This window comes from Cloeon dipterum, chromosome 3, assembly GCF_949628265.1.
Source record: "Cloeon dipterum chromosome 3, ieCloDipt1.1, whole genome shotgun sequence".
Taxonomy (NCBI): Eukaryota; Metazoa; Arthropoda; class Insecta; order Ephemeroptera; family Baetidae; genus Cloeon; species Cloeon dipterum.
In genome coordinates this window covers 13,443,813-13,470,593 of record NC_088788.1, presented here as the reverse complement: position 1 = coordinate 13,470,593, position 26,781 = coordinate 13,443,813, and the positions used below count along the sequence as shown (strand labels likewise).

Sequence of the window (26,781 nt, the reverse complement as noted above, 5' to 3'; positions counted from 1 at the left end):
TCACCTCCTCCCCCACCTACAGCGTCGTCATGGTCACGCTTCAAAAACAAAGACACGTGCATGTCATTATTTTCAAAGCAGTTTTTCAGATAATTACCTTCATTTTATTTAAATTTGGCTTAATAGTGTAACTTGATATAGATTTTAATAAGGCTCATTAATTCGTTTAATTTAACTCAATGGTGTTTTAAACCATCAATTAAAATGCGCAGTGCAAAATTTGAGTTAGTTTACATCTCAACTACGTTTTTAATGTTTAAATATCACTATATTATCGGTTAGTTGCAATAACGTGCGGTAGTGGCACGCATTTTTTGTTGCAGATATTTTTTCTTATTTTTAGTCTCGCCAACCTTTACGCATCTATCGCACGAGAACACCAGCACACGTGGTAATTAAACCAATAAAACAACACGTTTATACGTTTTTTCAAAGTATTCATCTTCATTTTTGTCCTTTTTACAATCAATATTCATCCAACAAGGTTTGCGGCAAAAATCTAAGAGTTGGCCCGCCGAGAAATCGTGCATTCTAAAAGTCTCCAGGCACTTTCAAAAACGCATATCGTGTGTAACAAATTTCTCGCAGCTATTCTAAGGTACAATTAAGCTCGTTTATATCTTACACTATACCCTTATTTAAAATAAATATGTACAAATCGGCGGCATCGAAGCGTTAAATCTCATTCACCTTATGACCCGAATCAGGCACACTCGTTTGTTTCACTTGTTCTCCGAGTCAAAATCATATTTTCACAAAAAACAGTTATTTTTCTCTTGCCAGTCTCTTTACGCACTTTGTTTCTGATTCAGAACAGTCCAGCTCTCTGTTCTTTGATTTTCCCATTTCAAATCATCGTTATTTTCCGTCGAGAGGTGCACACCGGCAGACGCAGCACGAGGGAAACAGGAACCAGTCCATGAAGATGCCCTTGCAGTCGTTGTCGGGGTCGTAAGCCAGCAGACGGTGCCATTTGTACTTCTGCTCACACCCGCAATCGCCGGAGCAGCGTTTCGTTTGCACTTTCCTGCAATTAAGAAAGCATTTTATCGTGCAACTTAGCACACTGTGCTTAACGGCTTACGAGCACACTTCTTGGTGAATGGCCTGCTCAAAATGCTGGGTGTTGACTATGGCTCTGATTTTGCCGGCACTGTTGGAAGCCCAGTACGGAGTCACGATCTCCACCTTTGACTCGCAGGAGTCCAACCTACAAAGCATGATATATTGATTAATGCTAAATTCGACTTTTAACTGCTCGTATAACTGTGGCAATCGAAAGAATGGAAATTAAATTTCAAAATGTTCCCAAATTTTGACTGCACATTTATAAAGTCAAAAAAAGATTGAGCGTATATCGCAATAATAGATTAAAGAAAATAAAAAAGGCCATAGACCGCCAACACTCATTCTTGGTTCGACTCTATTAAAAATTCATGCCATACAATAATGTTGGTTTGTGGTAACATTTTTGTGTCTTCATATTATTTTGAGAACGATTTTCATTTCGGAATTTGGATCCGACATTAAAAAGAAAACCTAATGATGGGGATTAAACGTTTTAATTTTAAACTACCTAGAAAACCAGATTTATAATTTAAAAGCTGGCTTTTTTAAATGTGTAATAATTTTACCATTGCTGCAATAGTTACCTTCCACTTTCGCTGGACTGGTTTGTCCTGAAAGGTCCAGGTCCGTTCGGTCCCGAGGAGGCTGATGAGGAGGCCGATGACTGTCTCGACTGCCGCGCCTGCGCGGCGAAGTACGAATCGCCTGGAGAGGGTGGTGGTAGTCCTCCTGCACCACTGTTCCCTTGCGATTGTCTTTTCGTGCGCCCCTTGGATTTGAAGACCTCTTGCCCTGGACCACTTTGCGATGGTGGCCCGAAGTCTGGCGTCGTCAAGAACTCGCCGTACATTCGTTTCATTAGCGCCTTGTTTTCGTCTATGAACCGTTCGATGCGATCACTGGAAAACAATATTTTGATTAATTCCATTTTACTTAAATTACTTACAAAATTGTAAGCTTAATTCATGAAATTATTACAAAATAATATTTATTCATTGTTTTTAGACACGTGAATTTTTATAAATATTGGCAATGTTTTGTAGAGTAAAAATTAAAATTAGCAAAGACACTTAAATTGACCATTTTCATGGTTATATGTTCTCAAAGTATTTTTAATAATTTTATACTTTAACTCAAATTATCAACTTATTTCAGTTCCTCTCGATCCGATTTTTACTTTTTCACTTCTCTCGTGTTGACGTGGACAACAAATCACAGCTCTTTTTTCGGCCTTTTGAGCAATATTGTTTATTATTCGTGATTTGAAAATATTATACTTGAGAATCGCACAAAGAAAGGCAGCTAATGGTAATCAGCAACTGAGCACTTATTATTTTTTTACTTCTTTGCATATCTCTTATGCAGAATGCAGTTCTATAAAGAGACATTCCTGCAGCTAGAAAGTCGTCCAATCTGACCTCTGACCTTTGCATTTTTTGCCTGTGGAGGAGACGACAGCGGCTGAAATTAATCGCGCACGAGAAGTGCATGTATGCAGAGTAGCAGCGTACTCGCTTCGCCGGCGGTCACTGACATTTCGCATTTAATTTTTATTTTTAACAAGTCCAGAAATATTCTTTTAGCGACCAAACTTTTCGCTTGCAAAGCACATGTATAATTTTGGCCGGTCCGAGCTCAACAGCCATAAATTGGGAGCCGCGTTTTAATTGATGCTCACAGGCTGTAAAGCACTCGACGTCGGATTATTACAAGAGATGATTTTGGCTCTTTCTTTTTTCTCAGCCAGTCGGCGCGAGTGCCCATTAGGAGCCCATTTACAAGTGGAGGCTGTGCCGCGCTCGAAGAGTGGCAGGGCGACAACCCGGCCAACCTTGTGGCTCCATCAAGGTCTACCGCGCCTTTGAAACACTTGCCAAACTAACTAACGCGCCTCTACTATTTAAATGTGGTCCAAAATTTGCCTCCACACGATGTAAGGTGTTGGATTTCTCGGCAGGTCTAACTCTCAGGAAATGGACCATTATAAAGCAAGCGAATTCCATCTAAATTAGAACAGGATTTTCAGGCCAAGCCATACACAAATGTGACGTTCGCTGACAATGAACATGTTTGGATGTTGCGGCTTAGTTAATAGCGAAAACATTTTTTCTGTGTAAACTAAGATCACAGCGGAAAAGGTTTTAATTTGATTATCGCATATAGCTATTAATGATGATACTTTTGGGATTTAATGTTGGAAATTAGAAAGATTTCATAAAAATTAAAAGTTATTTAAACCGAGTTTTCGTTTAATCAAGATTTTGGATGAGTGTGCCATTATACTTTTGAGTTTTACCGGGCAATTTTTCTCTTAATATTTAGATGTTATTTAACCTAATTTTGTTAGGCTGAAATTGTTAAATAATAAGCTTTCGAGTTCATGTCACGAAGGCTACTCAAATGCAGAAAGATTCACAACTTGCCAAAATCTGTCACTTGAGCAGAAAATAACATAACTTAAAAATTAATCTTATTACATCAGCGGACTTTTTTCTTTATCCGGATTCTTGCGAGAAGGAACTAGGATCAAATATTCCCTGGGCAAGTGTCCCGAGTGCAAGTGCTTTGAGTGAATAAAGCGATAAATAAGCGATTGACTCACACCGAGAGGATGGTTGAAAATACACATAAATTTGCTGCCATGCTCACGAATGGATAATAAAAAGGGAGTCGCCGATGTTTTTGGATTCGAATAAGCGGCCAGAAAAAGAGATTGACGTCACCCTGGCAAGATATTCCACCCGAATGGACAAAAAGGGTGGACTCAGGAAGAGTGATAATTTATGAAACATCCGCGACGAATGTTTTTACAATTGGTGCCATTGAACTTTTACGGATGTATCAACATCAAGATTTATTGCCTATGAATCGAATTCTGCGTCTTACAATTGGAATTTTCGCAAAGTGCACAAGCTCCTTACAAATCACGTACAAGGTGAGCTCGGCCTTCAGCGACTTACAATAATTAAGCTTAGAATTTATTTATCTCTTCTGTGTCTGATTTGTCATAGCGAGAAGCCGCTGCGACAAGGAAAATGAGCTCTATTTTCGCGGACGCCAGGGGTGCGTCCCGCGCGACTCAAGGCCTACGCTTTTCTCTGATCTTTCAATTTGAACACACAGTCTTATAATGATGCTCACATTGGATAGCTGTTGCCTGCTGAGGGACAGAAGAGCTGGTGGTATCTTTTGATGCAGGGCACTCCTCGGATAATCTCGCCGCGGATCTCGAGGCCCAATGCTAACGACAGAGCCGTCCACATAATCTGAAACATCATTCCGTCTCATGAGAAACATTCAAAATCACACGAAATTGCTTATATTTATTCCAGGGAGGAGTTACACCAATACTCCACCAAGATCCATTTAGATTTTCCTAATATATCACAAAAAATAGACAGAGAGAAATTTGAATTAAAATATTGCAACACATGCTTGGAGGTGAATTAGGTAAAAGCTTTACGAAAACTCTCATGCACCTTGAAGTAAAGAGGACGAATGAAATTTAGCAGCTTAACTAAACTTAAGAGTTAACTGAATGCATTGAATTGGAATTGCCCATTTGGTCTCAACAGAGGTCCAAAAATAGAAGAACTGACCGAGCAAGTTTTAATATTATGCAAAATTATAGTGCTGGTGTTTGCACGCACGGAGGCAGCTGCCTACGTTCTCCAAAACCATTCATAAATCCCTGGCGCTCGGAATAAATTAGCACACACACCAAGTTCCTAATTGCCAGTCCTTTTAAATCAGTAGTTGTGGCGCAAACAAAAGCCAATGAATGAACCTTGGAAGTAAACACGTATATTGATTTAATTAATTTTGTTTTTGCTCCCGCGGCAGCCTCATTGAGATTAATTAAAACTCATTGTTTCCGCTTAAGTTGCAGCGAGTTGTTTGTAATTTGTGTATGCGTCGAAGGCTGGCGAGCTAAATCATTGTTATTAAAAATGAATTATGCATGCTGCGATATATTTATGGACTCGTTACATTTATTGCGAGCGAGCACACAATTATTCTAATTTTCTCCGTTCGCGCGTGTGCAATTCCAAGGATTTTAAATAATTTATGAATGCAAATAAAGAATGCACCAGAGATGCACTTAATTTGCTTCATAAGCGTGTGGGGCCGACTGTCAGCTGCCTGAGAGCGGGAGAACGTGCTTGTGCAAATTTGAGTCAGCACTTTGCGTCGGAGCTCTTTGCTTGGCGCCACATCGCTCAACGGCGGAGACAGCCGCGCACAAAAACCTTCCTCTTTAATAGAATAAGCATTATGTTAGAAACAATTTTGTGGCGCCAGTGAAGGAGCGTCTTTATTGCCCTAAGCTGCTTATCACAATTTCTGGGCACCGGCGTTTTAAGACAAGAGATTTTAATCTTTCAAATCAGTCTGCTTGTTTTTTTTTACTATTTTATAAAAAGGTATTTTAATCCGTTGTCTTTATGGCGCAAAGAAGCATCTTCTAAAATAAATTTAACCATTTTTCATCCCTCTTTTTTCTTTCCACAAACCATAAGAATGAGCTAGAGAAATAAAACATTTTTGAATATTTGATGGACGATGATTTGTAATTTTTGTGATACGGTCGTGTTTTATAATACTTAATTATTTTAGTCTCAAACTGTATGATTTGTAGCAGAAATAAAATAAAAATTAAATAAAGAAAAGTTCCATAAATATAAAAGAGTTCCATACAGAAAACCTTTTTGGGATTAACATGGGATTTGTTTTAAAATTGGATTTTGAAACCAGATTTTGTTCAATTTTAATTACGCGGACCTGATTTGAGGAGACGAATCGACCGATATAGTCAAGAGATTTTAGATTTTAGCTCATTAACTTTTCTAGATAATTGATCAACACAAGCTGATATGACCATAAAATTACTGAACCCCATTTTTGTCATTATAAGTGGAAAACATGTGACATACTTTTTTAAAGTAACCCAATCTTCAAAATTTTGATTGATTAATATGTATTATGAAATATATAGCCTGCAAGTAAATGTTATTGAGCAACTAATAAAAAATAGGATATTTCATTAAGCTTTCAACACGTGTGCAGGGTTTCTAATACCATTAATTTGTCTCCATTTTTTTTTCATTGTTAAGGTATTTGGCCGGCTGAGTGAGAGTAAAAAATACTTTAAAGTCGTCTGCTGTGTATGGAATGTTTGGCGAGGAATTTGCGATGGGTGCGCGAAAACTGCCCGGGCTAAGTGATAAAACAATTCGTGAAAAGTGAGGCAAAACCGGCTGTCTGGCTGTCAGACGGTTGAATGTTTTTTTTTTAATATCTCTCCCAGGTGGCTCAGGGAATAACAACGCCAGATAAATTATATCGGACAGGATAAAATTGCCTGTCGGTCTGGCCAGAATGCTTTATATATTTTTCCAGGCAAGCAATTGCTCTTAGGAGGGGAAAATTAACAACCTTTTTACAAGAAAGACAATTGTGCTGCAGAGTTATTATCTGGAATTTCGTGATCACCAGGCAACTTAATACCCGCACAAATTTTCGTGTGCAATAAATAATTGCCAACCGCCGAATAACTTTCTTTTATGTAAATAAACAACGAAATCATCGTTTCCCAATTGGTCGTGTTAATTTAGATTTGCTCAGAAACGGTAGGATCGCATTATCAAGAAGCTAAACAAAATAAATCACTTTGTTCAAAGTTTGAGCTGCCAAAATTGAGATCCTGTTGGCATGACGACTACTGCTCTGTTCAATTCGTAGTTTTCTAATACGGAATATAGCGATATGCTAATCAGCTGGTTGGTTATTTATGAAGAAATTACATTTGGCAGTAAAACAAGGAAGCAACAACACTTTGCAACTCCTTACTTTCTCGCGTGCTTAAACCAGTAAATTACTGTCGCCACACACCAAGGTATTAAAACGTGAGAACTCATTGAAAGATTAAAAAATAGCATATACGCACTTGACGGCTAAGGTTATGTCATCTTTCTAAGCATGAATCATTTAACGCACTTAACAAAATCAAATAAAACGTCTTAATGCACTTTCTCTTTGTGTATTTAACGCTGTAAAAAGTTATTTCCATTCATTCATTTCACAGTTAATAAGCTCTCATTTTAAAATCCCCTCTCGATGAAGCAAAATAAACTAATACGGAAAATTATTTTTAACTTATTTTGGGTTTCAATGTACGGTATAATTAATTTCAGGAGGCCCAGACCGAATTGGCCATGGAAAAAAGCTTCCCGGGCCAGCTCAAAGAAACACGCAAGCTCAACAAAAAAGATAAACCGGTGCTTGGCGGCAAACGATCGGGATTATCACATCCGCGCGTTGAACTTTCCATTGTGGGCCATGGCGGAAGTAAGTCGAAACTCACCAGCACGTTGAAAATGATAGGGGGCGAGTGTCCAGCCATTTGGGGGCCGAGGAGGAAGCCGGCTTGGGTGTCTGGACGAAGAGGCGACTGGCAGCCGACTAGTAGGAACCGCAGCCGACCGACGGAGAGGAGTGATGACCTTCCCCGCTACCTGCGGCAGGCAGCATCTCACTTTCCCTCTCTTGCTCATCTCTCGCTCGCTCCGCACCACGCCAAACACACACATAGCGCGCGTTTGTAGCGTTTTGCGTGCAAATCCACACATCCCTATTAACTTAATTAAACACCTCGATCGATAATTGCGACGCTCTCCAACTGACACTTAATTTTTATCAGCACACTTTGCGAAAGAAGATGCCGAGAATTTCAAGATTCTAATTGCGTTCATGTTAATACTAAACTATCACAGCACTGTGATGTTTCGATATTTCTAATTAGCAGTAATTGATTGAAAATATTTTTGAGTTATTTAATTAAATGACTTAGGATCAGTTCAAATGAAGAAATCATGATAAAAAATATTCTTCTAACAAGAAAGAAGTTTGAAAACAGAAACAAACTATTGAAATATTCATTTTATTGATTTTTCACATTCTTAAAAACTTAAAAAATTGTCGGTCTCATTCGTCTTCAAACCGTTTTAAAATATGTAGGATTCTTCTTATAGCATGTCTACGATAACTTTGGCTAAATTCACATCTTTCATCGGGCAAATACAGCTGCTTATGCTTTTCAAAGAGGATGCAACCAGCTTTGTACCCATGCCCAACAGGTTGCATATGCCAGAACCACTTTTTGATACCCAGAAATAATTATTGGAAAAAATCAGACGAAATCGGTTGATTTTTGCCGAGGATATTTGACTCATGGAGCGAGAACCAGTTTGCCTTCAAATAAAGCTCTAAAATACCCAAATGAAGAAAAACGACCGCATCCTGCTGCGAACCGGTGTTGATTGACACGAGATCCGTCTCTTGTCAGAGCAATGAATGCTACCGCAAAATGTGCCTTGCGATTGATTTAATTAATCACCGCACGCGAAACGATAATGATCGGCAAACGAGCCTTCCTTTTTCGAAGCGAGTTTCTTGCCGCCGGATTTATGAATGAAAGGACGACGAAGGCGGCTGACGTCATCGATCATTTGTGCCTGGAGAGCCATCATCTCGTCAATGGTTCATTGTTGCGCCCGCCGGTGACGTCAGCCGCTCGAGAAAACGCGCGGAATAATTTTTGCAACAGGGATTCCCGAGAGACGTGCGTTTGATTTACTGACCGGACCAATTTTCTGGAAGCCAATTTCGACACTGAATCCGGAATCAGAATTAGATGCGATAAAATTGATTGATGATGGGCTGAGGCGGATCAGTAAGATTGATTGCTTCAATTTACACCTGTGTAAGTAGCACGTAGTTGCTACCTTTGAAATTCTCACTAGTTTGACGAATGACATCATACGTATTAAATTTTTGCTATCTCCTCTGTAGTCGTACCTATTTTTATAGTTCTTTGCAATCATGAAATTATATTACAAAATAAAACGATCAACGTGATTTTTTTGCCAGAGTGTCGGACTGGTTAACGCTCATTTAAAGCTGTAGGAAGTGTTCGAACATGCGTCTTGCGCGAAATGTTGCAAGTAGTGTAGCCAAGTGGAAGGCGCCAGAAATCAAGCACTGCCGCCGGCCTAGATCCATCACAATCTGGGCCAATGTCAAGAGAAATGGAAAGTGGTGGCGTTCACATCATCTTTTGTTACAGAAAAACGAGCAGGCGTTAAAAAAATTGATGACCAGCAGCGGCGTCGTTTTTGCCAGCTACCTCATTTTTACAATCGTTTCGAGGTCGAAACGCGTAGATAACAATTTCGTCTGCTGCTATTCATGGCGCTGAAGTCATCTCTGATTTTTTTTCTTGACCTGTGCTAATCGCGCGGCTCAAAATTCGTTTCGGTCGCCCTGGCCAAACAAGGTTGGAGCACTAACCGGCAGGTGCTGCGCCGTTTGAAACCATACGCCCTCTGGTGTGCGGAAATTTACTTTTTTGTGCTACCTGCGCTTCACAATTCACGCACGCCCTTGCACGATCGGTCTGCTTTGTAATATTTCATTTTCTTACTTCATGAAGTTTAAAAATTAGTCATACTGGAAAAGGTTTGAGTTAGGTGCGAATAATCAAATATATTTTTAAAGTTGAGCTTGATCTTCATTCTATATTTATTTCTTGCTCAATGCAAGGAAATGAGTATGTTTTCATGATAATATGATTATAACATGATATGTTACCTTTCCAGTATAGCTACACTTAATTCGTTCTAAATGAAATACTATTATGAGAGGCCTCTTTTTATTCTGTAGTAAGAAATTAGAAGTTTATTTTCATATAAAAATCACGCATGTATTTACCTTCAACTTACGAGTATTTTGCCTTTGCATTCTAATATGGGTCAACTAAACGCGGCCTGGCACTCAAGAACGCAGACTGAGACTGGTTTTGCATGCATAATAAAACGATCAGCTCATTATTGTGCATTTTTGTCGTGTTATTTAATCATAAAATTGCGCCGTCGTGAGAGTGAAGATATCGTTTGGTGCTGCAGAATGTGGGAAAATAGACAAGGAGAGACTAAGTGAGTTCTAACAATGAAGTGGGAATAATACACATAAAAATATATTGTTATTGCAGCCTTGGTTGGCAATCTGTTTGGCAAAATAAATAGATGCGAAGGTTTGTTAGTTGAATCGTTTACGGACTAGTATTCTGACTATTTTGACTCAAAAGTAAAACAAAATCCTACCACTGATGTTTTTTCTGAAGCCCCCTTTGACTTGGAGGGAATCAGGCTTTCTTACTCATAAATTTTTGAATGGTTTTCTTTAAAATGCAATAGTCCCTAAACTTAAGTTTAGCAAGAGCAAATAAAATTCAAAGATCCAGTTTGTTTCCTGGCATCTTGTAGTTGACTTTTAAAAATGCACTTTGCCAGTCTGGAACTACTTGGAAACAATAATTATTGCCGTCGGCGATCAGCAGGATAAATAATTAAGAAGGCATGACAAAGCTGAAAGATTCGTTTGCTCACTCAGGTTGGCAGCGGGCGAGCAGGGAGACAATGATGGCGAGCACAAAAAGAGCGAGGCGTCGTGATCCTCGGACCGCACCCTGCTGCAGAAACAAATCTGTTCTCTGATACCATTCTGGCACCTATCAGCCATAGCAGCAACAGCAGCAGCAGGAATCCGGCGCAAAAAGCGGCCCTTTCGGCCCGACCACGCCCCGCACAAACAAATCAAGGTCACAGAAATTGAAATCCGCATCTTTCTAGTAATTGACACACGCGCCGATGAAAGAGGAGCGCTTTCAGACAAACTCCTTTGGGTACTTGACAACTAGATCAATCTAAGATGCATCTTAAGATGGAATTTACTCCCTGACAAACGTTAAATTGGAGACATTTTTTATCAAACTAGTAAAAAAACTTCTTGTTTAAATATATCAATGTTCTTTTCATTTTTCAAAATTTCAAACCCCAATTGTTCATAAAAATTGTTTTGCCTTTTTCTTTAACTTAAAATAATGTAACTGAGAAAGGTAATTTAAAATTTAAAGTAAGTGAAATGTGCTTCCTTATGAATATATATTTTTTTTATTTTTTCAGGTATTTATCTTTCAAACCGAATGATTTTTCATGAAAATATGCCTTGTGCAATTTTAACAACCATTTGAAACGATTAAAGTTAAACTAAACCATTCGCGCCGCACTCATGCCTATCTTAAAATATGTAGGGTCTGAGATGTGTAACACAATGCGGGCCATGGCTATCACCAGCGGGCATCTCGATCTGCCACACAACAATGTTATCGCGGAGAGACCCTTTGCAAAGAGAACAAAATCACTTGACATCTTTTAGCATTTATAGTCTTGAAGCGATACTGGTTTTTGAAGAAACGAAAAAAATCACGTACCCACTTATTATAGAGACGAAAATAATATTTTAAATTTTCTATATCATCCATTAATCCAGGCAATTTTATCGTTACGTCCAATCGCTCTCTATGAAGAGAATTTTACAAGTAAATCTTAGTTGAATAAATGCCGAAAAATGCAGAACATGTAGGTTGCTTCTTGAGAAGCTTCTTGAAATCTTCAAATCTCTTGTAAAAAATTAGAGCGTACATATCATGGAGCGTAATTTGAGAAATTCGCAATCTCTAAACTTGCTCTCTTAGAATTCCCTCTGCGGCTATGGAATGCTACAAAAAGTAAGAAACTAATATATTTGGACGTTTTATTTGGAGACTCTCAGTTACTTTTGCAGTATGCGTTTTCATCAGCGTTGGCAAACCTCCAGATGGCAAGAAGAAAGTCGTCGCAGGGTATTATCGTACGTGTTCTCTAACTCACACAACATAGCTTTTATTTTAAATGGTCGTTCCCTCTGATATATATTTTCTTTCGCTATTCTCTTCCACTGGAAATGTGTGTTAGATATGAATCTAGATGTAATTGCAACATTTCAACAGACGAAGTAACCTGTATTTGTGAAGGGATTCCGAATGGTCTTTCTAAATGTACGTATCTATATAACTAAAATTAAATTAAATATGATTTTAAAATTCCTTCTCTTCTGCTGGGTTCTCTTTTTGAAGCTAATCTTATAAGACATTCGCATGCTTTAAAAATTCGAGCTGTTGTTTCTCAGGCATGGAATTTCATTCAAGCCGTCAACAGAAAGTAGAGTGAAATTACGTCATGTTGAGGTCTCGGTTGTACAAAGGAAGGAAAAATTGCGAGTCAATGCAAGAAACCAGGTTAAATTGTTTCGATTGAGGCAGTGTAATGGCATATTACGAGCACCAATCAGCCTCGGTTTCTCGCTACAGGTACAGAAAGCAACGTGCGCAGCACGCACGCGGCGAATTAATTAGCTGGTAGCTCAAGGGTCAGTTCAAGAGTAATCAATTAGCGCGCTGCTCTTGTAACGTGCATCCAGCAATCGCCGTGAGCCCCTTTTCCTTACATACTCTCGCGAACAAATAGTGCACACCGCGGGTAATGATTGTTCGTATTCAAAGTACGTTTAATGTAAGCACGTATGTTCATAAAACAACACGCGCGTGATGCTGGGAAAGATTAATTGAACTTTCATTGCGATCAAATAACAATTGAAAGTTCAACTCAACGAAGTCTTTTCTTTTTCCTCTGCCGCGCGGCACTAATGAAATAGAGATGTTCTATGCACGGAGTTTCTTCTCAAAAAAGTTAGATATATGTATTAGCGAACATGTTTTGAAGCAAAAATCCTCGCAAATCTAGGTCTAGTATGATTTCTATGATAAATCTATCTTTTTATAACACGTTCTCAAATCGAATTTTTGAGCAATTATTAACTCATTTTTGCTGGCAATTTGATTCAAATAATCGTATAGCTTATCCGTGCGAAATATTTTTACAATTAGTATATCCAGAATGCATAGAACGGAGCCTTCCATATATACGTGTTGTGTGATAAGACCTTTGAAGGCCGCTTTCAAAGTGTTCGCAAAAAGAACGGAGCAAAATGTCAACCACACCGGAGCTCGTCGATCAATGATCCGGATGCGGGAAATTCTATTCCAATCTGCTGCATGGACATAGAAATTTCGCCCGCCTGTCTGATTTTATTTTCCCTCTCTCTTCCAAGAATCAGGTGTGAAATTTTGTGTTGCGGTCCTCTTCATACTTATTTTTAGCAGCTTTGCACACGACAGAGCGGGAATTCCAGAGTTCCACTTGAACGGCTCTGAACGATGCGAAAGGTCGAAATTGCAATGTTTCAAAATTTATCGTGCAACGCAGGTTTCCGCCAATTTTTTTATTATAAGCTCGCCGCAGACGCACGCTTTTGCCTCGGTCATTTTGAATAAAAGACTTTTATGGAGAGCGTGTTTTTTAAATCTGAATTCCTCATCCACCCTGGCGCTGTACCGGCCGCGAAAGCCGCTGAAAACAATAAAAAGAATGCAGGCTTGTTTCATTTCCAAGATAAACATCGCACACTATTCGTGATGTGAAATAAAACAGCACTTTAGGGTTCCCGCTGCTCGCTCTTTTATTCACCAGCCTCCTCCCGTAGTCTAAGTGAATTTACATATTTTTCTTAAATGCCAACGTGCAATTTCATGAAATTCCAGTGCATGTCGCTTATAACTCTCCATTACTTCGAAAAAAGGAACTTACACAAGCGAATGTTTTTTCTTTAAGAAATTTCCTGTATTATTTGAAACACTTTTTGTTACATTTCTTGTGAACAAGGTGGCATTATTTTGTGAATTCTGAATTACATTACGAAACCACTGCTTTTCATTGCCTAAACGATCTAGTTGGGAACTTATTAAACGCCGCTTTTATAACAGCCAAATTATCCACTCCTCTGCACTCAAGAGACAATTATTAAAGTTTGAAACGTCAAAAGTCATTGTTGCCCGTACACAAAATAGGTCTCGTTTTCATGGCAGGAGTGCGGCGGCTCCTTGACCACGGCACAGTCTCTTTATTCACCTTCAAAAACAAGGTGAAATTCGCAATATGGTGCTCCCAAGTTCATTACCAGCTTTTTTGCACGCGGAAATTTTCCTTTCGTAATATGCAGCAGGGAGCCGGGACTCCGCAGCGGCGCCTCGATGTCGTCGGTGTTTCCTTCTACCGCACCAATTTAAATGGCCCGCCCAAATTAAATAAGAAAATGAGAAGACGGAGAGGAATATTTATCGGGTCGTAAAATGTCACTCTCTGGCATTCGGTCAGTTTCACAGCTCCTTGAATTGGACTGCTGCTGAATGTCGAGAGCTCAAGATTTACTGTTCGTCCCTCTAATAATGGCCCGCTTCACGGTTTTAGCGATTTTTCCCGGATCTCTCAGCTTCTGGATTTGACTCTGCACGCCTACCAAAATTGTCTCGAGTTCTCTTGATGATATAAAATCCCGGCCCCAACCCTGAATACATAAACTCTTTTTAGATTGTTTCGTGGAACATCCTGCAATTATAGGCGTTGCAGTGGACGAAATTTTTTAGAACCATCTCATGCCAAATTAAGATGGAAAATAATTACTCACTCAACTATTAGTCACAGCACGTGCGCTTAAACTCAAATTTGGCCAATCTGCTGAGCAATTTCAGAACAATTTTGGCAAGTTCCGTGTAATCAGGAACCGGTTACCCTGAGAGCAATTATTTTTCACCGCACATAAATTCAATCAACTGGGTCCGGGCGATAAAATTGGCAGCTAATCCCGGAGTCACAGAAGAGCATTAATTTCTCCTCGGCTGGCGTAATTATCTAATTTTAATTAAGAACGGGCAACAAGATATGCTGCTGCTAGCTACACTTTTAATTAACTTTTGGGGGTGGCGAGAGAGAGAGAGAGAGAGAGAGAGAGAGAGAGAGAGAGAGAGAGAGAGAGAGAGAGCCGGTGCGAGCACACGAGAGGAAAAGAGCAAAAAGCCGGACCTTCGGAAGGCGGCCTTGCAACAGCACGACTCATTTATTTGGCTACTAGCCGCGCCACACAATCAAATCATATTTCATAAGCTTTTAGCGCCGACCGACCGACTGCTCGACACACACAAACGTGGACCGCGACCGACCCGAAAGGTTGAGTCTCTTGTTAGCTGCCGCTGCACGGACAGGAAAAGCGGAAGTTAAATTTGTAAGCATGATTAGCAGCTTTTGAAATGAGCATCTTTGTGCTGCGCTTTGCCTTCGAGCTGGTCCAGCAGTTTAAGCTGCTGCCTATGCTCATTGATTTACAGTGTAGTTTTTGCTACGACCGATCTTACTTCCAAATAATTTTTTAGAACAGCTTGATTATAGTGTTTTTGGTTTCAAGAGTTGGCTTTAAATTTATCTACGCTCCCAGTGTACTCAATAATATCATCCACAGCGCATGAACGATTTCATTTTAAAATGATAGAAATAGGTACAAAGGAATTTGAATTTATGTCGTTCAATCACATTACTCAATACTTGATAGCTTCAACAATTTGAAGCCAGACAGGTATTAGAGAAAATGAAAATTTTGGTTTCGTTAATAGGAAAATTCTGAAATCCGTGCTCAGAGTCAATTAAATTTTATGAGGCTTAACTAGTGATCTACTTTCTAATTGATTGCGATTCCACACCGAGCTTTTAACACAAGCGATTAATTACTCCTCAGTTTAATCAGTAATTCAATAATAAATCTTGAGGCCGAATGCGCGTTGCGCCTCATAAACTGCTTGTGCTCGTATTTGGCGGCAAATTGAGAAATTCCTTGCGCAAGATAGAATTTTCGGCAAGGTCTTTTTGCTAAAAGCTTTGCCTCTCGTAGAAAATCTGCAAATGAAACTGTTCGTTGTTAAAATGTTCTATCTGAATAAGATTTTGTTACACTCAAGTATTTGCATCCAAAATGTTAATGTGACAACTTTCTTCTCCACGACTATGAATGGCGTGGTGCAAATAATGAATTCCGTGCTTTTTTTTCATACATAAATATGCGAATCAAACCGAGCAGTTGGCCGCTGGTCAAATAATATTTCACTGTCTGACTGGGGAAACGGGCTTCTCTTGGCAAGTAACTTCTCGCGACTGTTCCCACAAGCCGGCAGTGCGCGTACAATTAGATGCATCAGTCATTACTCACACTCGTAGCCGCTGTCAAATTGGTCATGCATATTTCTGGCACGCGAACTGACCTAAGGCAAGTCGTATTCTGCAAACCATTCACAGATAGAGATTTAAGTGTGTCGCGACTAGTGTTTTTATGTGGCGAACACTCGCAAGGATCATTCAATTTTCAGGAGAAAATAACAAAATATAACCCATGGCAAGTAAACGAATTGAATCATAATTAGTTGGACTGTGGTACATTCACAGGGATTCAAATGCTGACAAATTCAATTACTATTTCAAAGAATTCGTAATTTCGCTAATCAAATAAAGTTTAAAAATAACTAACGATCTTGACTGGAGATTGTTAGTTCCTTCTAATTGTGCAAAGTCACGTCTCAGATTTCGCTGCAAACTCGGAGGGATGTGTGGGCCGGCTAGACATGCAAACAGACAGTCAAGTGTTCATCCTACTATTTGGCTAGCCTGCACCTGCTCGTTGCTCGTCGCTCGTGGCCACCCACACCAGACCAAATTGAATGTACGCACTTAGCAAGGTGCCGCCCTGACACATCATTGTTAATTATAAATGGCATAAATGGGAGTGCCGTGTCACAATATTGTTGTATAATAACGTGTGGCAAAGAAAATTGACGTGGAAGTGGAGCAGCCGCGCGAATCGCGCTATGCCAGTCTGAAACACACTTTCTCGTTAAAGCGACTTGCTGCCCCTGTCAGAGTTACGTCGGGTCCTGACTCCACGTCACTCTGATAAGAAGGTTGCAAAAAATTAAGTGTTGCCTTGTGAAAGGGTTCTGCTTATGACCTACAAATTCTCAGTATTGATTTTCGTGCAAATTTTTAAAATAAATAAAATCGCAAATGCGTCAAACGTATTTCCTCCGGCCCCTGAGCTTTATTTGCACCATTCAGCTCTAACCCGCAGGTTAAGAGCGTGACCTAATCCCAGTATCCAATTCCGAAGTGGTGCGTTTTGGGCGGAGACTCTCCCACACCGAATTCGATGCAGCTAGCCTTGATTGTTTGAGCGTTCGCGAATTCCTGGTCCCGATAGAGCGTTAATTTCCACCGACAAGTAGAGCAGGCAGTCTGCGTCTGCACTATTCAATCGGCGCAAGGACGTCGTTATGAGGTCTTAATCTCATTACTCAAAGGAGGTTTGAAAAGGAGCTGGCGGGTGTGTGATTAATGCGCTCGACAAGTTACAACACGAGAATGCTGCAACACTTCCGTCTTCCATCCTCTTTCCTCGTCAGTATGTTGCCCGGAATCTGCCGCAATTAACATAATTGAGTTGTGATTTAACTTGTCAGTGACGCACATGACATGGAGCAAGTGCGTGCATACCTCCAACAGAGCTGGCATGCGACGATGATAATCGTCATTTTATAACTCTCTTCAATTTCACTCACTGAAACCTGATTTTCCCTGACAAGTAAACAATATGAGGGTATTTTTTGCGTTCAATCAAGTCAGTCTGACAGACAAATCTCTCCTCGGGCCATTTGGGCAACAAACCGATCTGTCAGTTGACTTTAATTAAGTCTTTGTGGCCCGGACCTTTTGACTGCGTCTGAACAAAGGTTCAGAGTGAAAATTGGGAAAATTAATTCCGATGACGAGACGTTTTCGAGTCGCTGTGAAACAACAGTTCTTTTTGTCCAGCTTTTTCTGCAGATGACCACTCTCTCACACAGCGAAACTTTTATTACTTCAAGGAGGGCTACTTTGGTTATCCCCGTCTCATAGCAATTTTCCTTTGCTTCAGGCTGAGTTGATCTAATTCTCACTGGAATTTGTGTGAATCACGAAATTATTAAACTCATGATGTCACCTCGCCTTAGGGCAAAACGTGGGGAGCTTGCCTTGGTTTTTGTTCTTTGCGGAAATCCCGCATAGGCTGCGATTGTTTAGAAAATGTTTAGGTAACTAATTTTTAGCTTAACTTGAAATAATCAAAATGATCTCCGTAAATGGATCAAATGATAAAATTAAGCCAGGTGAATTTTTCAAAAATTGGATGATTGCTTTTCCAGTGAGGTGAAATGTCAAAAGATTAGAATTTCCCCGTCGGATTGATTGAGACGAAAAATATAAAAATCAAACAGAAAAACATTGTCACGCCGGACAAGCCGAAAAATCTGATATCCTGGATTTTTAGTTTAGCTTTTGTTCATATACTTTTGAAAATTTCAGAAGAGCATTGTAGGACAAATAAATGGCATTGTCACAAGGCAAACAATTTAAAATTTTGACCTGTAAGAATTCACTTTCATTTAGGAGAGGGAGAGGGAGAAACGGAAATGTGTTTACTGCGTGATTTAAAGATCCACATATATTCCAGACTTTTGCATCTGTTTCATTATTCAATCAGTGACAGTTGCTAACACTTTTCCCTCGTCGCTGCAACTCTTTCTTTTTCCAGCACTCTCGCGCGGCGCCGAGTGCCAGCAGCAGCAGCGGCGGCGGCGGCAGTCGACAATTTGTCCGCTCGAACACGAGGTTAAATCCACCACAGCCGAGCGATGCAAATGAGCGTCTGCTTGCAATCGATGCCAAAAGCGAAAAGTCTGCCAGCGTGAATGCCAAGTTGGGGCGCTCGCGCGATAATCATTATCTCTCTAGCGTAAATAAATTACACACAAACAAACACAGGCGGCAATTTCCCAGAAATTAGCCACCTCTTGGCACACTCCAAATGCATTGGCACCGGCGCGGTGAGAAAGAAAACATTAAACTCGCGGCGCCTCTCGAACGAGGTGAGGCGGAGAGAGACACAAATCTACGCAAAATTGGTTGCGTAAGTGTGCGCGCCGGCAAATCGAATTTGTGGCCTGAATGATTATTGCCACCGCTGCTATAGAAAGTTGCCGGACAATCGAACGGACGATTTTTGCAGCGTGGGAAGCAACGAAGCAAAGAACGGTGCATCCCGCTCTCGTGTCTTGTGTATGTCTGTGCAACGCGTGATTTATCGCAGGGTATTATGCGGTGATTTCCAACTCTTTCATTATTCTCTCTGGCGAATGGAATGATTGAATTATGCGTATCTGAAGCTGAGAAATCTAATGCATCAAAACTTGTGAAATATATATTGACTCATTTCTGTTCTATATCGAACATTTCAATTTTATTCTATTCAGCAAAATTCTGATTATCTGGTTAGTGCGAAGAGAGAATTTCCTTCTTTACTCTTACGCAGAAGTGCCAGAAAAATCATCACGATTTTTATATTATTAAGAAAAGGGCTGTGATCGACATTTTTATTTTATGGTTCCATCAAATGAGTTTGAATCATATTAATTATTAAAAATCATCTAAAACTGTAAAAGCCAGTTAAAAACAGTTTTAAACCGTTTGTAACCGATAAATATCCGAGCATAAGTGCTTTTGGTTCATAGGATAAATATTGTCCTCATTTTGAAATTTCCGAATAAGGTTTTCAGTTGCAAATTTAGTAATTAATATTCTGTAGAGGCTTTTCGAGGGGAAAAATAAATAAATTAAACGAGCTCCTTTAACAAAGAACTCTGACGCCTCTACTATAATCAAATCTGCAAAAATTGTTTATGTTCAATTTCATATTCAACAGAATTGTAATCTCTATATTTTAATATAACGTGTTTCCAAAAATACCTCGCTCTTTGTTAAGATAGGGATGCTATCATTTCCGACGCTGCAGATTTTTCTAAAAGAAAAAACATCGTTTTAAGGATGTCTGAACTATTAAAGAAGTAAAAATATGGCCTAATAATACTCTACGTGAACCGTGTTAGTGACACACGCCGCCCTTCTGGGAGGGGACCGGCTCACATATCAATGCCAAATTGAAAATCCGCGAGGATTCACCAAGTAGTGACATAATTTTGCTCACATAATGCAGTGAGTCACATGCACACACGTGTATCTAAGACGCACTTCTTATTTTCCACGTGAGTCATGCGCGCGGTTTTGATTATATTAACACGCCGCCTGAATCTGCAAACATGCGGATCGGCTGCCAAAATATTCCGAAAAGTGCGATTTTCTCGTGCTCACGGCCAATCCAAGGTGAGCGGCGGGATCTCTTTTGACAACTTCATTTTCTGAGTGTTTAGACGCCAAATTGGTCGTTAGATAAGCATGAGCCGTAAATTTCCCAACTCGACGTGGACGGCCAATTACTATCCGCGCGCATCCGTCTGATTTGCCCCGCGCTGAGAGCGTTGTTTGCATTTCGAAAAGAGCGGCAGGCAGGTGCGTGTGCTTCACGGCAGATTTCACCTCATTTAGCGGAGAGTCCATAAAATCATTATTATTGAGTGGTAAAAGGTGGCAAATTGACCAAAAGTACCGACCCGAGGCGAAATCTTTCATTGTGGACACTCCCGCTGCAATCGTTTGGCTTGTTTGTTGTTGCTGAGCAAATTATAACGTGTAGATCATCCAGTCGGCGGAGATTTTGGACTTCCTGTGCAATTTCCATTGATTCACTTTCTATTATATCGATTATATCAACTGCGGAATAAACTACTTTCATATATCAGTTAGCCTGTGATTATTCGAAAAATGTTTGTTTTTTAACGAAATAGAATTTGTCCACAGCTCGTGAATAATCCTTCAATATATATGCAAACATTTCACGTCTCTTGCAATCCATTCAGTGGTTTAACGTCCTTGTTAACAAGATTTCAAGTCATTTCCTTGGTCGTTATTTAATCCATAAAACGACACAAAACTAATTTATGAGCTCGAATCGGTTGAATAATGCTCTGCATTATTTGCAATTAGCCGTTATGTGTGTGGCGAAGCATAAAAACGAGCGACGGCATGCCTACAATGCGGTTGCGAAATGAACCCAGCCGAGATTTATTCGTGTCAAGCGCGCATTAGGGTGCATTAGTGCTCAAGACTATTACGTGATACGTTGCCGTGCGTGTCGCTCATAAATTCAATCATATTCCAGGCAGTATTGCGTCGTTTTATTTTGCTTTCAAGTAGTTTGTTTTGTACATCAATGTTGAGAGATTTACTCGCAGTAAATATATATTCATTTTAATTTGTTATCAAGTCGATACATTTTTACAAAATATGTGTCATGGTGTAGCAAAATAAATCAAAACCTTGGAAAACATCTATTATTGCAGCTTTTTAGAAACACAAAATATTTTCCAAGTAAAAAGTCAGTGTCAATTGTTAAAATTTGACCTGAAGTTTTCGTGTAACAAATCGGATCTTTGCGACCTCAGCATTTAGTTTTGTTTTTGATATTTTCAATGAAACACGGAACTCATCTAACCTTCAACTTTGGCCACAATCGTGGGAATTATTCGACTGACATGACGTTTCCCCCGCGGGGGTGCATTGCACTGTATTATATTTTACAACGGCGGCACGAAGAGCGGGTTGCTAATCGTAAATGGACCAATTTGTCATTGAGACCGAAGAAAGCGATAAACATGCTGGCTTGGAGATTTGCATGCAGCACAGAAACGCACGCTCCAGGCCTAATTAGAATATTATATTGCCGGATTCGCGGTCGTGCGATTGTCGGGCCAAATTTGAAAAGGACCCTGAGACTTGCACCGCGTATCCTTCAAAATTTCAGATACACCTCGTTTCCTTGACAGTCACTTCTCGTGAAATGCAGCGTCGACTAAGTAAAATAATTTAGGACTCTCAAATTTATTTTTGTGATTTCTTAGTTTTTATTTTCCTCCTGGCAATTTAGTTTGCTTTTTGTTGACTCCTTTCTTAAGTGGAAAATCTGTTCGAGCTATTTTTGTTATAAAGGTAGGATTTGCGGTTAAAATTTAATAAAAAATGTGCTATTTTTCCCCTCCTTAGACTACATTATTGAACATTCACTTGATGTTAGCCATATGTAATTCTCCGGCCAAAGGAATGTTCACGAGGTAAAAAGGTAACCGAGATAAATTATCTCCTGCAAGTCATCCATTAATTCTGCAATTCTTTCAATCCATATCACACTACGTACGTCTCGATCGATTTCCCTTGCGTGCCTTTTCCAAACGGGCCACACCTGTTGTTGAGGGAAGCAACAATGCAGCGGTCGCGATTGTTGAATCAGAGCAGCGGCCAAGGTCTCGGGCCCGAGAAATGAATTCAGTAACAATGAAAAGTCAAGGTGCTGCAGAGATGCTGCCGCGCGCGCACAATGAAAATAAGCGACGCCCTCGCCAAGAATTTTTTGACACATCCTTTTGAATTAAGCCGCTCAATTTGTGTAATTTGCGTTTTGTCTATTCGGGCCGCGTGCGAAATTCGTCGGCCGTGAGTTTCCGTCCGTCGGCACAACGAGAGCCAGGAACAAAGTCGTGTTTGTTCTTGAACGATCAGCAAGGCAGGTTGATTGCTTCGGTGTCTCAGCGCTTTTATGCTCACTGCGGTGTCGGAATTTCGCGGGGAGGATAAATCTTGCCGGCAATTACGCTCGTTAAAAGGTGCTACACGCTTAAGAGGCCATATGTTGCTCATTAAAAGTCGCACACACGTATTTACCTACACACACCGACATGAGCTCATTTTTTATTCAAGCCTTTCAAAATTGTACATCGCGTTTTATTTCAGTCCTCTTTATACTCTCTGACGCAGACAATTTCGGCGTGCGTTTTTTATAAGTAGTTAATTTTATATCCAACTTAGAATATCATAAATAAAATCAAGCCTTATATAGACAAAGGAAGTGTCGCTATATTTTTTTTAGTTTAACAAAACTGATAGCTAAGCTGGTGAAATCTGCGTACTACTGCCTGAAATTCATCAATTATTTCGATTCTCGGTTCTTATATCAGATTTGGTTATTTAAAACAATGTTCATATTATTAAAATTTAAATAATATTTTTCTCTTTGAGCTCAATTTATTAGTAATACCCTTAGAGAATGAAAATACTGTTCAATGTTCTCAACTTTCACATGACATTTGTGCGAGGACAGGATCAAAGCTCCCATAAACAGAGCCATTTACCCGCATTTTTCGTCAAAAATTCAGCGTCGTAAATCAGTGCTACCTGCGATCGTAAAAGCAAATTACGTAAGTATCAAGATTTGAGCGATCCAATTTTGGATTGTACGTGATCTGACAAGCGGAATCACCAAACCTCCTTGAATACTGATTAAATTACGCTCGATTTTGCCGACATGCACGTCGCAACTGAACTCCATTGCCAAATTAATTACTTGTCAGGGCTAATATAGCAAGGCGCAGGTCGCAAAATGTTTCGGCTCGGACGGCTGTGTGTGAGATACTTCATTAAAAATATTATTAATAGCCAATGGCCGCGCGCGCCTTCTGGCCATTATTAGAAATTGCAGCCATTAACATTCCCCAACGTGCAATTATAATTTATTAATACTCGCTCGAGTCACAAGTTGATCTTGATTAGGGCACTGATAGCTATGTGAGGAACTTGTAATCACACAACTCGTCAGGCGAGAGAACACGTTCTCGCTCATCTAGGTCGTTATGATATCTCACACGTAAACAAAAACACCATGCCATCTCGTCCGATTATTAAATTGTCTTTTGATTTACATTAGCAATTCTGTGTTTTTTATTAGATTCAAAATAGCTCGCAAAATATCGTCTGTTCAACTTACATTTTAATACTTCAACGAGGTACATTTAATATTCATTCAATTTTGTCTTGTATAGCTCATTAGTAAAATACAACCCCCATTTGTTGGACCAATGATACATAAAAATATGTCATCAGGATATCTGAATTTTTTTGGTGAGATTGAAAAAAAAACACCAAAAAGTGGCTAATAAACGGAGACTAATATCCTTAACGCATTATTAACTTTTCTGTTTATGTGAATTGCATAACGGTGTAACTAACAATAAAAAGTGCTGCCCCTTGCAGCTGATGACCAGCCAATAGTTCTTTGGGAGTGGCTGGACCTAAGGTTTTAATAAATCTACGTTTTTTAAACAAATTTTTCTTGTTAGTAGACAAATGTGCACAAAATCTGGCAGGATTTTAGGGGCTGTAAATTATTTTACGGGAATGTAGTACTCACCGGGATTTGAACGAAGGAGCCGTTTCTGAGTAGAGGGTAGGAGTAGAGTGGCACGACGGGGACGCTGCCGTTCTTGAGCGAAATCGGCCCTTCGATGGGGGTGACGCCATTGCCGTGGTTTGGCAGGTCGGAGGTGAGCACCTCATCGTAGTCGTCGTAGTCGATGACCGCGTGGATGGTGTGCGTCGGCTTTCCACCCCCGCTGCTGCTGCTGCTGCCGCCACCGCTAGCCTTGACCTGCGTGAACTGCGGCGGGGAGCGCGGCGGGGCCGGTTTTGCCCTTCGCCCCGCAGACGAGCCGCTCGACTTGGGGGCAGGGGGCTGCTGCGGCTGTGGCTGTGGCTGCCGGCTGCGTTTCGGGGGCAGATACGGGCCCTGCTGCTGCGGCTGAGAACGGCGCGGGGGTCGCAAGTTCGCGTGCTGGTACAGGGCGTTGATCTCGGCGGGGGTGGGCCGCGCGGCCGGGGGTGGCTGCAGGTTGAAGAAGGGCTCGGAGGCGGCAGCCGCGTAGGCCGGCGGGGCGGCCCCGAAGGGCAGGCTGAAGTTAACGAGCGACATCGGGGGCCTGTGGTGGCCGCGCGCGCGGATGCTGAGGAGCGATCAGGTGCGATCACCTGCACGCCTGCCAGACGAGTAGCAGCAGGCAGAGAAAGGAAGCACGCCTGGCTCTCGGCCACCACGCGAGGTGGGGGCAGGGAAGGGGGCCGGCCTGGCCACTGCCGACAGCTCGCTCGCCGCCGAGAGTGAGAGTGGTCCTCGGGGGTGACTGGGTCACTGCTCCGCGCAGTGAGGTCACTTCACCTAGGAACGGCTTCCGCTCGCTGCCTCCATTATAAATATATGGCTCATTCCAAGCCCTAATATTACATATTCGCTAAGGGTGATAATCGACGTACCAGTCGAAGAAAGAATAATGCTCCTAAGTGATAATTAAATCACGATTTTGACATGATTTTTAGTGTTTACCCTTTTAAACCTATTTTTCTGAAAAAAAAATGTTAAGCTTTATGCATTCTGTGACAAAAATCAGATTTAAATACAAATTTATTTATATTTAAATTTCCGCAAGGTCCTTTCCGCTCATTTGCATTCCTGATTAACAGCACAAAAGCTACTTTCTTCTTGCAGGCAAAATGGGACCATATTCATTTCAGCAAACAGCTGAGCACGTTTTTATGTTCATACATAGCAATATTTTTCGTTCTAAGGTGACTTTAATGCTAGCAGGTTTCAAACCGAACCAACGAGTTTAGCCTATTAAAACTCTTACGCTCATGCTCACGGCTACAATCTCTGCCTTATATAACTAACCTTTATAGGTGCGATGAATTCAACTCCTAATCCACAATTCATGGAATTGGCAGCAATTTTTTTAAACCTACTGAAAAACGGTAATTTTTATTTTTCGGGAAAATGGAGAAAAACAAAATGTAACTAAATAAAAACACCTAGAGTAAAGCATTTAGTTTATTTCTTTAAATCTCTTTAGCTAAATGTGTGTGATATCTATCATTTTTTATTTGCAATAAAAACCTTCTTGATTCGGCTGCAGTTCGCAGACTTCATTGAAAGTGCACGGAAATTTTCCATTTAGATTTCGCAAAATATAAAAATCAGTTTCCCTATTTGAGAAATATGAAGAATAGAATTTCGGACTCATGACTTTTTTAAATGGAGAAGTCGCAGGGAGGTCAATTGGTGGGGTTTTCTTGTCCTCTTTGTTCTCAGAAATTAGTTTAACCAATCGTTTTCAATTTTTTGAATCATCTGTAGTTGATGCAGTGAATGATTTGATTTTTCTACGTAATTGAGTAATATCCCTCCTAAAAGAACCGGAACAGCTGGCTGCTGTCCACTAAGAGGTAATTATTGCTCTCAATTTTTCCTTTTCAGCCGCTCATCCTGTTTAAAACCACACAGATACATACAAAAATATGTTTTTCTTTCAACTTTGTTATTAGTTTCCAATCTGTTGATTAAGGTGTACAAATAGCAGTGTTTAGCAACGTTTGCGATGAGAGTGTTTATTTGTAGCTAACCCTTTCCGGCTTCGCGGTTTACCACAGAAGCAAGAAAGAATGTTGCACTGACTGCAGCAGGAATTCCATTAAAAAAAGTTGCAAATCAGGTGTAAAATCTGCGGTGGGCGGCTAATTGGATCGCTCGCCGGCCGTGCGTGCTGCTGAGCAAATAAAAATAGGTACTCGCACACGTCCAAGACGCCAAGGATGTTTGCTACGGACTGCACACAATATTAATTTATTTATGAACGTATTCTGATATTCGCTGCCTATTGCCGCTTGTGTGTTTTGTTGAGATAGCAATCGCAACCTTCGATCGGCCGCCGCTGCGCGTATTTATCGAGCAGGGCACTTTTTTGTGTGCGTTTGGCGATTGGTGCCTTGACTTTGGCCGCAAAAAGCGGGTGGCCCGAAATAGTAAATTGTACTTCACACCAAAATATTATGCCTTTGGGCAGCGAGAAACTTAGAGCCAAACTAATTGAGGCCTTCCTCAGTAATCACGTAGCCATTTTTCACCCAGCGCTGCTTCATTCGTCTTTAACTAAAGGGGTCCAGACCAGAGCTCCTCCGCCCGCCGACACACCCAAACGAGTTCTTAATTATTTTAAAGATTTGCCTCGTGTTTAAGAACATAAATTTGATTCCAAAG

General features: G+C 40.4%; 1 protein-coding gene across 1 annotated transcript; it reads right to left on the bottom strand.

Moving 5' to 3' along the window:
- Positions 1–416: 416 nt before the first annotated feature.
- On the bottom strand, positions 417–24,755 carry spz3 (Spaetzle domain-containing protein 3). The gene is made up of 5 exons (XM_065483600.1): positions 24,109–24,755; positions 4,210–4,334; positions 1,653–1,967; positions 1,085–1,210; positions 417–1,027 (listed from the first exon to the last, which is right to left on the bottom strand). Exons 1-5 carry the CDS (start codon positions 24,664–24,666, stop codon positions 859–861), a joined length of 1,293 nt encoding a protein of 430 aa, XP_065339672.1. The 5' UTR covers positions 24,667–24,755; the 3' UTR covers positions 417–858.
- Between the last annotated feature and the right edge of the window lie 2,026 nt (positions 24,756–26,781).

Coding starts and splice junctions, on each gene's coding strand:
- spz3 (XM_065483600.1), bottom strand. CDS start 24,666: ATGTCGCTCGTTAACTTCAGCCTGCCCTTCGGGGCCGCCCCGCCGGCC. Junction 1,968..4,209: donor GCAGGCAACAGCTATCCAAT/GTGAGCATCATT, acceptor ATTGTTTTCCAG/TGATCGCATCGAACGGTTCA. Junction 1,028..1,084: donor ATTCACCAAGAAGTGTGCTC/GTAAGCCGTTAA, acceptor TCTTAATTGCAG/GAAAGTGCAAACGAAACGCT.